General features: G+C 51.2%; 1 protein-coding gene across 1 annotated transcript; it reads right to left on the minus strand.

Annotated features, from left to right (window-relative positions):
• Positions 1–5,710: 5,710 nt before the first annotated feature.
• EPOP (elongin BC and polycomb repressive complex 2 associated protein) lies at positions 5,711–8,933 on the minus strand. The gene has a single exon (XM_059046539.2). It carries the CDS (start codon positions 8,462–8,464, stop codon positions 7,325–7,327), a length of 1,140 nt encoding a protein of 379 aa, XP_058902522.1. The 5' UTR covers positions 8,465–8,933; the 3' UTR covers positions 5,711–7,324.
• Between the last annotated feature and the right edge of the window lie 7,179 nt (positions 8,934–16,112).

Below are 16,112 nucleotides of genomic sequence, written 5' to 3' on the forward strand. Positions count from 1 at the left end.
CCCGGATCTAACCCTCACTACATCCGGTCAATTGTACCTGCGTCCACTTCACTCCACATCTACATCCCCCCACCCCACCGCAACCATCCTCCCAGCCAGGCCACCATCACCTCTTGCCTGGACTCTGACTCCTCACCAACCTCCCTGCGTCTGCCTTTGTCCCCATTGTCCACACGGATGCCACAGAGATCCTTTCCACATGCCACAAATCTGATTGTCACAGCGTCACTTAAGACCCATCTCTGTCTTTCAGTGTTGTCAGGATGGGCCCTGATCCTTACCTTGGCCTACGAGACCATACAGGACCTGGCCCCACACCCTGCCTCTGTGCAGTCTCTCCTCTGACTGGGCTCCGGCCACACTCGGTTCTTTGATGTGCCTCCCTCTCTCCAGCCCTGGGACCATTATCCACACTGTCCCATCTGCTGGGAACACTCTTCCTCCCCTCTCCTTGTTGTTAACTCGTAGCCATCATCCCAAGCTCATCTCGAGGATCATTTCCCCAGAGAAGCCTCTTCTGCTCTCCCTGACCAGGGTGAACCCTTCTGGCCCAGCCCCCGGCCCCTTACACTCGTCTCCTTCACAGCCCTTTGTCTCAGCGTGAGATTATTATTATTGATGATGATCGGTCCCACACACACTGGAAGAGGGCCAGGACCCCGCCTGATCTGCTCACCATTGTGCTCCAGGCAATATGATCTGTTCAAGAGGCCCACTCACTCAAGCCAGAGATTCCTCCCTACCCTTCAAGCCTCCACTCACGTATCTCCTCCTCTGGGAAGTCCTCCCTGACTTGCTCCGCCGTCCCCTCAGTCACAAGGCATCTCCATCTCCACGCTGGTCATGCTGTCCTGTGACTGCTTGCTCATTTGTCTCTTTCCTGTACTAAGCTGTGAGCTTTGGGGAGAGAAATATGTGGGTTTTGTCATTTCTTATCTCTAGCCCTTAGCCCATTGTCCAGAACAGTTAATGCCTGAGTAAATGTTAGCTCTCTTCACTGCCCCTCCCAACTCCTTTAAAACGGTGCCTCACAGCTTGATACTTAAAGCTAAAAACTGGAAATGACCCAAACATCCATCAACAGAATGCATCAACTGTAGAATATTCATACAGTGAAACACTACTACACGGCAATTAAAAGAATAACACGCAACAGCATGATAAAGCCAACAGGCATAAGGTTGAACAAAAGAAGCCAGAACCCAAAAGTACCTTCCATGTCTATGAAGGTCAAAAACAGGCAAAATAAATCTGTGGTGACAGAGGAAGCGTGGTGGTTATCTCAGGGGGTGGCGGGGGATTGACTGGGAGTGGGCCTGGCGAAGCTTCCCAGAGGACTGCAAACATTGCTCACCTAGACCTGGGTGGTGCTCACACAGCTATGTCCATGTGCAAATGTTAATCAAGCTGGATTTCTTGTGCGCTTTAAAGTAGATAATTTGCCCTTTATTTTTTTTAAGTGCTATAATTTTGCAACAAATCGTGGATAACAGACGTCTTGTGTCTCAGAGCCACTTCCTGCTACCGAGTCCCCTGATTTTAGGTGATGATAACTGAAGCCCAGAGAGGGTAAACCACTCAGGTGGAGTTGCCCAGCACGTCTGTGGAAAGCCCACATCCTAAGGAGGGGACTGCCCATGCAACTAAAGGCTCTTCAGGGGCAGGCTCTGTGTCTTTGTGTTTCTGGCACAGAGCTCTGTGGTCTCCAAATATTGGTGGGGGCTACCCCCAGTCTGTAACTTGTTGCTACTTGGGGTGGTGAAACATGGCAGCAGTGTGGTCATTAAGAGCACAAACTCTAAGGGCACAATTCTGTAACTGTGTGGACTTAACCTCTCTGTACCTCAGTTTCCTCATCTGCAAAATGGGGATTATAATAGTACCTACCTCATCATGTTCTAAGGATTAGATGAGTGACTAAACATAAAGCCCTTAGTACAGTGCCTGGCCCCAAGCCATGAAAGTGTTTGTTATGATAACCTCTATTAGGGGAAAACCCAGGCAGACAGTCCAGAGGTAAACTTTGCTCTGTCACTGGCTGTGCCACGTCAGGCAAGTTGATTAACCTCTCTGAGCCTCCACTTCCTCATCTATTAAACAGAGCTAATAATACCATTCTTTTGTTATAAAAGCAAAATAATGCATGCAAAGCGCCCGGCTAAGTTCCTTGTGTGCAGGGACCATGTCTTACATATCCCTCTTCCCAAGCCCCAGGACTGGGAGGTGCTCAATGGCCTGTAAGAATTATGTCTTCCCCACCCACCCTTGTCCAGCGTCCATCCTCCTTCTGGTGCTAGCAGACAGCTGCATCTAGCGGACAACTCTGTAACTGCATGCTGGCCAAGTTCCACTCTCCAAGCTGGGGGCAGTCCTTTAAATAAGCCTTTGAAAATAGGCACTCTACATTGGACAAGTATTCGTTAGGTGCCTGCTGTGTACCGGACATGGATCCAGGACCTAAATAAAATGAAGCAAGAGATACAAGATGACTGCAGAGGGGTGCAAGAAAAAAATCGCGAACAATTATAACCGCATCATCAATATCCTACTTTTTTATCTTAAATAAAATACATAGGAGGACTTGACACACTGAACAGTGTCTTCTCAGGAAGCTTTTTTAAAAAACATCTTTATTGGAGTATAATTGCAGGAAGTTTTTACAATTGCAGGAATGATTTCCAAGTGGCCGTTTCATGTCAATGACTCTTAGTTAAGGCCAAAGCAATGAAATGAAAGCTTAGGTCAGAAAGGTGATCCCCTTAGGATAGCCGGACTAGCTTCCCAGGAGAGGAGGACTGGGGGTGTCCAAAGCCCATATTCTTCTACCACACTTTACTACCCCTCCCCCAGACATAAGAATGAAGAGGGTCTAGTGGTGGCACAGATCACATCCAAATGGGGGGAATCAAAGAAGACTTCGTGGAGGAGACCGCATCTCACATGGGGAATGAAGGTAGAGAAAGAGTGGGTGGCTGGGGCAGGAAGGGCGTTCCGGTGTGATGGACCATACAGTGTACAAAGTGAAGTAACAGGGAAAGCCTGGACAGGAGAGTTAGGGCCAAATCATAGAGGGCCCCAAAGGACACACCAAGGAGGCTGCATTTAATAGAATCAGGGGACCCACTGAGTAAGAAGGTAACCTAATCCGAGGAGGTCAGAGAAAAATCTGAGATCCAGAAACTAGTTAGGTGGCTACTGCAAGAGTCCAGTCCACACCTGTGGGAGTTGCACCATGATAGAGACAATAAGAGATACTGGAGAGGCTAGAAGTTCAGAAATTGGTAGTAGTGGGTCAAATGGGAGAACCCAGGGGAGAATTCAAGGTGCCGAGTCTTGGGGATATGCAAAGGAAAAAGGCAGAGCTATAACCAGAATGTGGACTTGACCAGGAAGGGACTGATGTGAGCAGGGGGTGGAGACAATGAGCTGGGTCTTCAACACGGAGAGTGTGAGTTGCCAGCACCCACAGGAGACCCGGCACCGAAGCTCAGGAGAGGGGCTGGGCTGGAGGGAGAGGAGGCAGGTACCTATGCCTGTGATCTGGGAGTCACTTACCTATGCCTGTGCCAGCTGAAGACTTGGAAGAAGACAAAAGAAATCACGTGGGGAGACATGGGTGCAGAGGGTAGATGTCACCCGGACATCATCAGTCTGCCTCTTTTTAAAGCTTCCTAGGGACAGAGGAACCTGAGGAGTCACAGAAGACAGAGGGAACTTTGGAGAGAGAAAACCAGGAGACCCTGGTGCACGTCCAGCAGCGTCACAGGTCATGGAGTGATTCAGGGGTCAGGGAGGCCGGGAGGCAACCACTGGATTTGTGGTTGAGGGTTGTCATGGGTGACCCTGGAAAGAGCAGTTTCAGTTTCGGGGGGCAGAAGTCAAGCCACAAAGACTTAAAAGGCAAGAGGCACAGGGTGTGGGGCAGCTGAGGATCCCGGGAGGAGGGAGGTGATGGTGAGCAGAGCTGGATTAGGGGGAGGCAGGCGAGGTGCCTTGGGAACAAAACTTAAGGAGGCTCTCCCTCTCAGGGTCGTGCAGGTGGCCCTGATGAGGAGGGGCAGACACCTGGTCCCAGAGCTGTTGAGAGATAGAGACCCTCTGAGACGAAAGGAACTGAGATAACCCAGGAAGGGAACTTAGAGACCCGGACAGAAGCTAAGACCCTTCGACACCCACATCTAGGCAAAAGCACAGTGGCCAGTGGTAGAGCCTCGGAGGACATGAAGGCTGGGGGAGGGGAGGGATGGAAAGAGGGTGCACTGATAATCTGGGAGCAGGGGCAGGGGACTCCGAGAGAAACACAGAGAGAGAGAGTGGAGGAAACCAGGGAGGGAGGGAGAGCTTCCTCGGGACCCTCCTGGGGAGATTCCCCCCACCCCGCCTCAGTGAGTGTTAGGAGGAGGGAGAGTCCCAGCATACTTGTGTCAGCCTGAGGAAAGCAAGGGATCCAACTCTGCCTTTCCCCAGGCTGCTCCAACTCAGGGAGGCTTGTGGTCCCAGCCCAAGAAGGTGTGTACCCCCACACGGACCCAGCACACCACAGTACATGCTTCCTTCCTCCAGGAAGCCTGAGCAAGTTTTTCCATCCTGGGACTTAGTTTCTGTAGTGAGCTGAATGGTGACGCCCAAAAAGATAAGTCCCCGCCCTAACTCCACTGCCCCCAGAACCTGTGAATGTGACCTTATTTGGAGAAACGGTCTTTGCAGATGTAATTTAATTAAGGTTGTCACGATGAGATCATCCTGGATTACCCAGGTGGGCCCTAAATCCAATGACAAATGTCCTTATAAGAGACAGAAGAGGGGAAGGCCACGTGAAGATGGAAGCAGAGATTGGAGTAAGGCAGCCACAACCCAAGAAACACCTGGAGCCACCAGAAGCTGGAGGAGGCGAGGGATTCTCCCCTAGAGCCTCTGGGGGGAGCACAGCCCCGCAGTCACCTTGATTTCGGACTTCTAGCCTTTAGAATTGTGAGAGAATAAATTTCTATTGTTTCAAGCCACCAAGGTTTTGGCAATTTGTTGTGGCAGCCCTAGGAGACTAATATAGTACCCTATTCTGTAAAATGACTAGGAAGATTCTAGGGATGCTTCCAGCCCTAAGATTAAACCATTCAGCAAGGAGAGGAGTTCCAGGTCTGGCCAAAAGGTATGTTTTTTTAACTCACTGCCCAGCCCCCTTCCAGGTTGAGGATTAATACTTTGACTTGAAGGAGGAGAAAAGCCAAAGGAACGGCAGGCATCCCCTCCCACTCCTCAGAGAAGAAGGAAGAGTCCCAAAAGGGTATTTCATGACCCACCACTCCTCTCCGTCGCTCAGAGCTCACGCCACCCCGCTTAGGCTGGTCGAATGGGCCCAAACTGACCCGACTAAAAGCAAGGAGCTCTTTAAAAGCAGGAGTCTGCCTTTCTGAATCTCTCCTTGCAGACCTCACCCCCTCTTCACAGCACCTCTCTCCCCACCCCTCACATTTGCGTTCTTCCTTGGGCTTCCCCATTCTTGGGGGGCAAGATAAGATGGATACCCCTGAAGCACAGGAATGGAAGGCACTCCTCCACCCTCCTCCCTCCTCCCCACAACACAGCTGGAGGGGGAGGGGAGGTCAGCAGGGTTCATAAAGGCCAGATGTTGAGGAGAAAGAGAGCAGTGCTCGACCCACACCCACCCACCCCACCCCCACTCCCAGCAAAAGAAAAATTAAGAGACAGCTTTTAAAACAAACAAAACTTTTGTGGTCCAAAACAGTTTTTCTCGAGAATCTGCTCTATGCAAACATTAACAACTTTTTACAAAGCATTTTCACAGAAAAGGAGACAAGTCCTTCCCCAGTATCATATGTGGGAATTGTTCCTCCCTTGTCCCGTCTTGGGGGAAAAGGGGGTGATATTCACTAGTGTGGGCAGAAGGGCCACTGAGTCCCTCAATTGTTGGGAAGACGGGCAACCCTCAGGTTCCCCTCACACCTAAACTTGGAATTTCCCTAAGAGCTAAACTCCCCAGACCTCACCTGGGTGGAGGAGAAAGCAACTCCACTCCTCTCCGACTCACTCCCCTCCCCCAGGAAAACAGAACTTCTGACCTCAAAACTAATCCCCTGGCCCTGCCCCTTTCGGATCCATCAGGTCCCTGACAACTCCCGAAATGCCTGAAGTTGGGTGGGGGGAGGATGCTAAAGGTTCCTCAGCCCAGTTCCCATCCAAACCCAAACTTTGCCCCTTCAAAACCCACTGGACCTTGTGGTTAGGCCAAGAGCCCTTTCGTTTACCCCCTCCACAAAGAGCAGCTTGTCTTCTTTCTAGCCTTGAAGGGGTCTCAGTTTGGGTGTTCAAAGAATGGACCCAGGCCTGCCCTCTACCTCCACTCCCTCCATCCTTAAGCCGGTGGCGAGGACGTGGAAAGGCAACTTGTTTGGTCTGATTTTATTGATTTCTTCCACCTTCCATTACTTTCCCTGGGATGGTCTCTGGCCCCTTCCCCAAACAAAGTCTGCACTTTTGAAGGGGAGGAGGTCCCTCAGCCGTGCGCCTCCTAATATGAGGAGTAAACTGGCGGAGGGGGCTGACTTACGGGGGGGAGTCCTCTTTTACCCATCAGACCTTATAACCTGAAAGCAAACGGGGAATACTGAAGAGGCGAACCCCAAAACTGGACAAAGGGGAAAGGTTGGTGGCTGAGAATGAAGATCTCGGTAACTAGGGGTCACTTGACTTGGGGGTCCCTAGGAAAAGAACCGGAAGGGGGTGATCTCCCCCTTGCCTAAGCTGCTCCCTCCCCCATGAAGGCTGCAGTGGTGCCCGGAGACTAGGGAAGGCCCGAGGGGAGTGAAGGGTTAAAGGCCTGGATGGTGCGGGTGGGGGATGCCCCCGGGAGCTGCCAATCACCTCCCCACCCCCACCAGGGCCCCCCCACCCCAATCCCCAGGCTCGCCCACAGAAACAACCGGTTTGTCCATCACCAAGATCTCTCTCCCTCTTTTTTTTCCCCTTGTCTTTGAGCTGTAGCCTCCTCGGCTCCCCCTGGGGTGAAGGCCCTGCCCCCAGAGATCCGAGATGGAAGAGGCGAGGGATTGGAATCTATGTCTTTAAGCCTTTTTCGATTAAGCCTTCTCCTGACTCCAGCCCTTGGTTCGTCTCCAAAGGATGAGGGGGAGGGGGTGTCACCCCAACCAGTTAGGTGCTTGAAGATCACTGTCATTTGAGGTCCCTCTTGACCACAGCCCATAAAACCTGAAGAGGACAGGCAAAGGTGAGAAATGAGGCTCTGTCCTCGAGCCCGCAGTTTGGCTGTGGCCCCCACTTTTCCCCTTTGGCAGAAGTCTCACGCTCAGAGCTGCTCCAGGTTGATCCCCCAGAATTTGAGGCCGGGGGGCTCAGGGACAGCGGGACCCCCAATCTGCCACCTCCACAGCGGGTGGGCAGGCGGGGGCTTAGAGTCTCCCTGGAGACGAAGCGAGGATGCCGGCCCTAAGTCTCCGTCCTCCCCCACCACCAGGGCCGGGGGGCAGGGGAAGCAGTCGAGGAGGCTGAAGGTGCTCGTGGTGGGGAGCGTCGGTGCAGGACGGCGGGGCTGTGCGCTGCGCTGGGGGGGCGTCGGCCGCCGGCGTTTCTTGGCGGCTCCCCGGGAGGGCCCTTTGGCTGGGGGCCGCTCGGGTCCCCGGCGCAAACTCGGAGTGTCGAGGGCGAAGCCCTTCGCGTAACACCAAAGTTTCGAGCGGCGGATCAGACGATCGAAATGTTCCTGGCGGAGATCGCCGGGCGCCGCCGGAGCTTCGTTGGCCGTCGAGGGGCTGGCGGCCGTTGCCTCGGGGGCGGCCTTCGGGGTGTTTCCATCGACTGCGGCAGTCTGGCTCGGCGGGGGCGGCTCCGGCGCTGTCCCGGGCCCCGCGGGCTCAGAGGAGAGGCCCGCAGGTGGCGGCGGAGGCCGGGAACCCGGTTCCTGATGCGGGCTGGCGGCGGGGCCAGCCTGGGAGACGAGACTCGGGGCTGGCCTAGGCGGAGCCGAGACGGAGCTGGTCGGAGATTCCCGAGGGCGCCGGGGCGCCGGGCAGCGGCCGGGAGGTACGCCGGAGCGAGCGCCGAAGTGCGGGAAACTGCCTCCGCCCTCTTCCTCCTCGCCGCGGCCCCGGCACACAGCGGCGTCGGCATCCTGGCTGGCCGGGGAGTTGGGATCGCTGTACCGCCCGGTCTGTCCCGCGAGGTGCTTCAGGCCATCCGGGGCCCAGCCGCCGGTGCACAGGGGGGCATGAGGGCCCAGCAGCACCGGGGCCCGCGGCGCCAGCTCTCCAGGCCCCAGGCCCAGAGAGGACGCCCGGGGTTTGGCAAGGGCGCAGAAGGCAAGGGCACGCAGGCACAGCGGAGAGAACTCCTGGGTCCCCCGACGCGTCTTCCGGGGTGTGGGGGAGCAGGGCGACCCTCGCGGGGACGCCGGCACTGCGAGGCGGGGAGCGGGGCACAGAGTCTCCATGGAACCACCCGGGGGGGTGCCCACTGCGGGGGCCCTGGTCCCAGCGGGGGGATGCCCTGGCTGCCCGAAGAGCCCACGGGCGAGGGGAACATCGCCCCCCCTCGACGGAGAGATCTCTGCTCACGGGAGCCCCCGGCCCGCACCCCTGGGCCGCGGAGCTCCGGCTCCCTCTTCGATCTCGTCACGCGGCCCTCCTGGCGGCCGGACTCCTGGGTCCCTGCGAGTCCCGGCGCGGTCGGCCGCCCTTCCTGCCGCCGCGATCTCTGTGCAGTCCAGGCGGGAGCCCCTCTTGAGTTGCCCAGAGCTCAGAGGCTGGGAAAACAAAGCGGCCGGCGGCCGCGGGAGGCGGGAAGGACCCCGGGCCCGGCACCCGGTGCCCGGGCCCAGGCGGCAGGGAGGGCGCCTTCCGCCCGCTCGGCTTCTTTCTTCCCCGCTGGCTCCCGGAGACCGCGTTATAGAGAACTGCCCCCTCGCTGCCCCAATACCAGCGCCGGGGCCGCGAGCCCGCCGCTGATTGGGCGGCACTGCCAGTGACGTTAGCCCGGACCCCACCCCTCCAGCGGCACCGCCCCCGTCCCCATTCCGCACACAGACACACACACGTGGACCCGGCGCGGCGGCGGCTGGGAGGGAGGAAAGGAGGGTGCGTGCGCGGGTGGGATCGCGACTGGCAAAACGCGCCACTGCACGTGGCGCGGTGGCGTCCTGGTGTTCAGTCGCCGCAAAGCACTTCATTTTTTTCCTTAGCAGTCATGGTTTTCGCATCCGTAAAATGGGAATGTGCATATCTACCCTCTTGGGACAACGTGAATCAACATAGGTGAATCTCAAAGGCGAAGATGAAAGAAAAGATGAAAAGAGGTTGTTTAGAAACTTTGCACAGCAGGGACTCATGCGAGCAGAGAATGTTCCCAACCTCTCTGGTTCCGTCGCCTAGAACAGTGCCTGGCACACAGTGGGCTCAAAAAATGTTGAATGAATAGTTAGGAATTCAGTGAGTGTGTGCAAGATGATAAAAGGAAGAAATCGGAGAGGAGGAGTATTATTACACCCACGAGAGACGATAAATAGACTTTCTCAGTACCTGTTTCCATTTCTGACTTAGCTTCTAAACGGCCCCTTGAACAAATTCTGAGGGGCTGGCTCTGCAGCCCCCCTCAAATCCCAAGACTCTGCCCTGTGAGACCTGAAGTGCCAAAATGGGTTGAGGAGACCAAAGGAGGGGACACACACACCCTCACTCTTATCTCCCCCAGGCAGAGTAAAGCAAAGAAAAAGTGAATTCCAATTAAAATCCTGATAATGGAGGACCACATCCCCGCAGCACGTTCCATCCTCTTACCCTTATTTAGTTTCTGTAGATCCTGCTATTATATGAAAATCTGTGAATGTTATTTATTGTCTGTTCTTCTTTGTTGTTGTTGTTGTCTGTCTCTCCCATTAGTCTGGAAATGAGCTGATGAGAACTTTGTTTTAGTCACTTCTGCATCCTCAGTGCCTAGAACAGTGCCCAGACTTAATAAGTGCTCAGTATATATTTGTAAGTGAATGAATGAATCCCTGAAACATTTCTCTTAATAAAAATCAGGTTATTGGAATATAGCGACTTCCCATCCCCAGAAATATACAGAGAGATTGATATGATGACATGGAGTAAGGGTGTGTTCGTATGTGTGTGTGTGGGGGGGGGTCACAGAGAGAAATATCTTACACTGAGGCAGGGACAAGAGAGGGTTTCTGTAAGGGGATCAGGAAGCTCTGTCGTCCCTACCTCCCTTTTGCAGAGGCCAGAGGTAAAGTCCCCCAGGTGGAGCTAGGGTTTGAGGAACAAGGGGGTGTTGTGTTCTATTGCTCAAAACACTCACCCCCTAGCATCTTCTGCAGAAGAAGTCTTCAGGGAAGTTGTCATGAAGGGGGATCCTGGGGACCTGCCAGGTCTAGACTCCAGGCTTCCTGAGGGCCAAGAGCACTGCTCCCCCACCACTCACACACACACAGTTGGGAGGAAAGTTCTGGAAGGATGATGATCTTCACAGCTGTCTCTCCTGGTGGACAGTGCTGAAAACTTTTACCCTGAGACAGTAGTACCAGATTTCTTTTGCTTATGGGGCAGGGGGCATGTTTTTCAGTCCGACCCGACTCCAGACTCTTTGCAACTAAGATACCTGGGGAGTGGGCTTGGGCCCCGCATGCGGGACGCTAGACTGGAAAACTCTTTTCATCCTCTAGAGTCTCACTCATATTTGTATCCTCATACCTAGCACAGTGTTGACACAAGGAGAGAACACTCAAAAAAATTTGTGGCATGAATAAATGAATGAATCATATATATCAATGCAGAAAAGGGCTCCTCTTTCTCCCATCCCAAAAGCCACCAGTCCCACAAATATGAGTTTAGGGGTTTTATTGGGTCTATTACTACTGAGAGTCCTTCCCTGGAGGAGGAATTCTCTCCACCTCCACTTTCCCTTTTTTCCCCTTCCTTGAATCAGGCACCCCAGAATACAGCCCAGGTGTGAAAACTCTTTGTGGGCACAGAAGCACTATACAAACAGTAGGGGTTAGTCTGAGTAACTCTCCAGCTGAAAGGGCCTAGAGTCATCGAACCTCCACTGTCAGAGGGCTTGGACCAGGGGTGTCTGCTGTGCGACCCTGGGAAGATCACTTGGACACTCTGAGTCTCAGCATCCCTATCAGTGAAAAGGCAAAACAGTGGCTTCCTCACGACGTTATCAGGAGGGTGGAAACGATGTGAGCGGGCTGACCCAGCTGTTGCAATTCCTGCTGCCTACAGTAGAGGACACTCGAGGACACTCGACCCCATCCTCAGCCTGTGGGATGAGGAGGCAGCACCCTTCACAGAAATCTCTCCTCCTCCCCAGAGGAGAAAAATAGGGACGAGGCTGGATGCTGGGTCCCATCTGACTCCTCCGGGATAAGGGATAGGAAACGCCCCTCAAGACCTGGAAGCCAGGCTTCCCTTTCTGTGGCCCATCTGAGTCTCACCCAAAGGCCTGTGTTCAAGGATTTGGGAACAGGGGACCAGCCCACTTTCCCCAGAAGGCACAGCAGGGAACTGGCCCTAGACGTCCAGCCCAATAATAATTTCTATAGTACTGACAGCATTCCAGTCTCTGTTCTAAGAACTTTATGTTATTTAATCCCCATAATAATTCTGAGGTACTTTTTCTTTAATTGAAGTATTGTTGATTTACAATGTTGTGTTAGTTTCTGGTGTACAGCAAAGTGATTCAGTTATATATATATATATATATACATATTCTTTTTCATAGTCTTTTTCATTATGGTTTATTACAGGATATTGAATATACTTCCCTGTGTTATATGGTAGGACCTTGTTGTTTATCTATTTTATGTATAGTGGTTTGTATCTGCTAATACCATACTCCTAATTTATCCCTCTCCTACCTCCTTTCCCCTTTGGTAACCATAAGTCTGTTTTCTTTTTTAAATTTAATTTAATTTTTTTATACAGAAGGTTCTTATTGGTTATCTATTTTACACATATTAGTGTATATATGTCAATCTCAATCTCCCAATTCATCCCACCACGACCACCCCCGCCCCGCTTTCCCCTCTTGGTGTCTATACGTTTGTTCTCTCCATCTGTGTCTCTATTTCTGCCTTGCAAACTGGTTCATCTGTACCGTTTTTCTGGATTCCACATATATGCGTTAATATACGATATTTGTTTTTCTCTTTCTGACTTACTTCACTGTGTATGACAGTCTCTAGGTCCATCCACGTCTCTACGTAATGACCCAACTTCATTCCTTTTTACCACAAGTCTGTTTTCTATGTCTATGAATCTGTTTCTGTTTCGTAAATAAGTTCATTTGTGTCATATTTTAGATTCCACATGTAAGTGATATCATATGGTATTTGTCTTTCTCTTTCTGACTTACTTCACTTAGTATGATGATTTCTAGGTCCATCCATGCTGCTGCAAATGGCATTATTTCATTCTTTTTTATGGCTGAGTAGTATTCCATTGTGTATATATACCACATCTTCTTTATCCATTCATCTGACAATGGACATTTAAGCTGCTTCCATGTCCTGGCTATTGTAAACAGTGCTGCTGTGAACATTGGAGTCCATGTATCTTTGCGAATTATAGTTTTCTCTGGATATATGCCCAGGAGTGGGATTGCTGGATCATATGGCAACTCTATTTTTAGTTTTTTAAGGATCCTCCATACTGTTTTCCATAGTGGCTGCACCAATTTACATTCCCACAAACAGTGTAGGAGGGTTCCCTTTTCTCCACACTCGCTGCAGCTTTTGTTACTTGTAGACTTTTTTTTTTTTTTTAAGGAGATGTTGGGGGCTTCCCTGGTGGCGCAGTGGTTGAGAGTCTGCCTGCCGATGCAGGGGACATGGGTTCGTGCCCCGGTCCGGGAAGATCCCATATGCTCCTGCGGAGCGGCCGGGCCCGTGAGCCATGGCCGCTGAGCCTGCGCATCCAGAGCCTGTGCTCTGCAACGGGAGAGGCCACAGCGGTGAGAGACCCGCGTACCACACACACACAAAAAAAGATGTTGGGTGTAGGAGTTTATTAATTAATTAATTTTTGGCTGTGTTGGGTCTTCGTTTCTGTGCGAGGGCTTTCTCTAGCTGCAGCGAGCAAGGGCCGCTCTTCATCGCAGTGCGTGGGCCTCTCACTGTCGTGGCCTCTCCTGTTGCGGAGCACAGGCTCCAGACGCGCAGGCTCAGTAGTTGTGGCTCACGGGCCTAGTTGCTCCGCGGCATGTGGGATCCTCCCAGACCAGGGTTCGAACCCGTGTCTCCTGCATTAGCAGGCAGATTCTCAACCACTGCGCCACCAGGGAAGCCCAGTAGACTTTTTAATGATGGCCATTCTGACCAGTGTGAGGTAGTACCTATGATCTGCCTTTTCTAGACATTTCATAGAAATGGAAAGGCCATATGCGGTCTTTTGCATCTGACTTCTTTTACAAAAAGATAATGTTTTGAGTTTTATCAGTGTTGTAGCATATATTAGTAGTCTGTTCCTTTTTATTTCAAGTATCCCGTAGTATGGATAGACCCCATTTGGTTTATCCAATCACATTTGGCTTTTTTCTTCTTTTTGATTATTATAAACAATGATGTTATGAACTTTGGCATACAAGTCTTTGTGCTGACATGTTTTCATTTCTCTTGAATAGATAGCAAAGAGTGGGATTGCAAGGTCATAGGGTACGTTTATGTTTAACTTTTAAAGAAACCGCCAAACTGTCTATTAATATATCCATGCCACAAATGCGGAAAGTGATGGACAGAGATTTTAAGTGACTTGCCCAAGTTCACACTGCCAGCAAGTGTCAGGGGCAGCTGGGTCCCAAGTCCATGCTCATAACCACGGGTCCACCCCGAGACGATGAATCTAAGAGGGAAGCCATTTCTCGCCCACCACACCACAGCCACTACCATTTTTATCCATCTTGCTTCCAGAATTCCCTGAGTCAGCCTGCGTCAACCAAGAAGGCTGTATCATCCCTTAGCCAACATCCACACTTTGCTCTGGAAATTTGCTGAGGTTAACAGCTTAAGTTCTGAACTCAGATGGGTCTCTTCATATTCCAGACTCCTCATTTTACCAGCGGTGTGACTGGGGGCAAGTTACCTAACCTCTGCTTTAGCTTCCTCATCTATAAGATAGAAATGGCATCTTCCTTCATGCAGTTTTTTTTAAATGGCTTCTTATGGAAACTTTCAAACCTATACAAAAGTAAACAGAGAAGTGTAATGAACCTTCATGTACCCAACACTCAACTTCAAAACTTGTTAACTCATGGCTAATCTCATTTGATCCTTCTCCTCATCCATTTCCTTCCCTACTCCCAGTTTTCAAAACCCAACTTTACTGAGGTACAATTTACATACAATAAAATGCACATTTTAAGTGTACAGTTTTCACAATTGAATATACCCATACTAACCACAATTAAGATAGAGAACATACCGTATATTATCTTGAAGCAAATCCCAGGTATCATATCATTTCATTCCAAACTATTTCAATACATATTGTTACAGGATAAGGACTCTTGAAAATAAACATAACCCCAATGCTATTATCAAACCTAAACAGAATTGTCATCCTTTAACTTCATCAAATAGCCAGTCAGTGTTCAAATTTCTAATTATCTTAAAATATTTTTTTCTCTACAATTTATTTAGCTTATTTGAATTAGGATCCAAGGAAGGGTTTCAAGTGATTGATATGTTTCTTAACTCTCTTTTAATCTATAAATTCCTCCTTTTTCTCTTTTTATTTTCTCTTTGCAACTTATTCATTCATTGAAGATACCCAACTGTCGTCTAGATTTCCCACAGTCTAGAATTTACTGGTTGCAATCCCACGGTGTTATGTAGTCAAGCAACGTAAAAATTACTTCTCTGTAATTCAAATTTAACTGAACGACCTATGGGTCATCTGGCAGCCTTACCTATGTGCCTGTGTCACGTTGGAGGCACAGTGGTGAGCAAGACAGACAAATCCCACCCCACGTCGCGAGTGTACGTTCTAGTAAACTAGGGGAAGCCAGGTAATATACCAGCAGACACCATTCCTTATGGGGATATTGTGAGGATTAAAAGAGAAACCCGTATGTTTAACACACAGTCCATAGAAGTCCTTGATAAATGCAAGCGTCCTTGGCAGTAACTTAGCCTTGTCCCCTTTTCCTGTTTCTTCCCTTTTCCATCCCTGTTCCACACCCCCCACGCCCACCCCCCAGGGATTACTCTGGGTTTGCCCTCCTCCTGCTATACTTCCTCTGCAGGTCTGTAGTTAGTTCATTTATCTATTCACCCAACATTCCCTAAGCACCTCCCTTGCGGCAAGCCCCAGACCAGACCCTGGAGACTCAGAGGCAAAGGGGACACGGTCTGGTGGGAGAGATGGACATTCTAGGCTAATCTGAGAAGTAACAATAGACAGATGACCATGGTCCCTGGAACGGTAGAGGCGGGACGATGGTAGAAGAGGGAAGTCTTTTCACAGAAGGTAATCTTCCACTTAGGCTCTAAAGGATGGACAGAAGTACTCAAAGGAGACATGGGAGAAGAATTCCAGCTGCGGAAACAGTATGGGCAAGGAACAGAGACACAAAAGTCCCTGCCCTTGTGCTGCCAGATACCAGCCGTCACCATCTTTCCTTCCTGCGAAGTAGAGGGGGCCCTGGCATGGGTCCCGTGCCGTCTGCGCTCTGAGAGTCATCCCTCATTATTTCCCTTACCAACTCCATCCGCCTGTCTCTCCCATTACAAAGCCACATCTTCCCTTGACCCCACAGGCTCTAGCCCCACCCCTGCCTCCTCCCCCTCACAGCCAAACTTCCCCCAAGAGCTGTCTACACACTGTCTTCCTTTTCGCACTTCCCACTTCCTCCTCAACCCACTTCCATCTGCTTCCACCTCCACCTGCCACTGAAATAGCTCCTGCTGTGTTTCCAGTGGCCTCCATCGCATCAAAACTGGCAGGCTCTCATCAGCCCTCCTGTCTTGACCTCTCAGCGGTATCCCACATGATTGGCCACTTCCTCTTTCTAGGAACTTTCCAGTCCCTCGCATTCTGGGCACTGCACTTTCCTGGTGTCCTCCTGCCTCACCAGCTGCT

Source organism: Kogia breviceps, chromosome 19 (genome assembly GCF_026419965.1).
Source record: "Kogia breviceps isolate mKogBre1 chromosome 19, mKogBre1 haplotype 1, whole genome shotgun sequence".
Taxonomy (NCBI): domain Eukaryota; kingdom Metazoa; phylum Chordata; class Mammalia; order Artiodactyla; family Physeteridae; genus Kogia; species Kogia breviceps.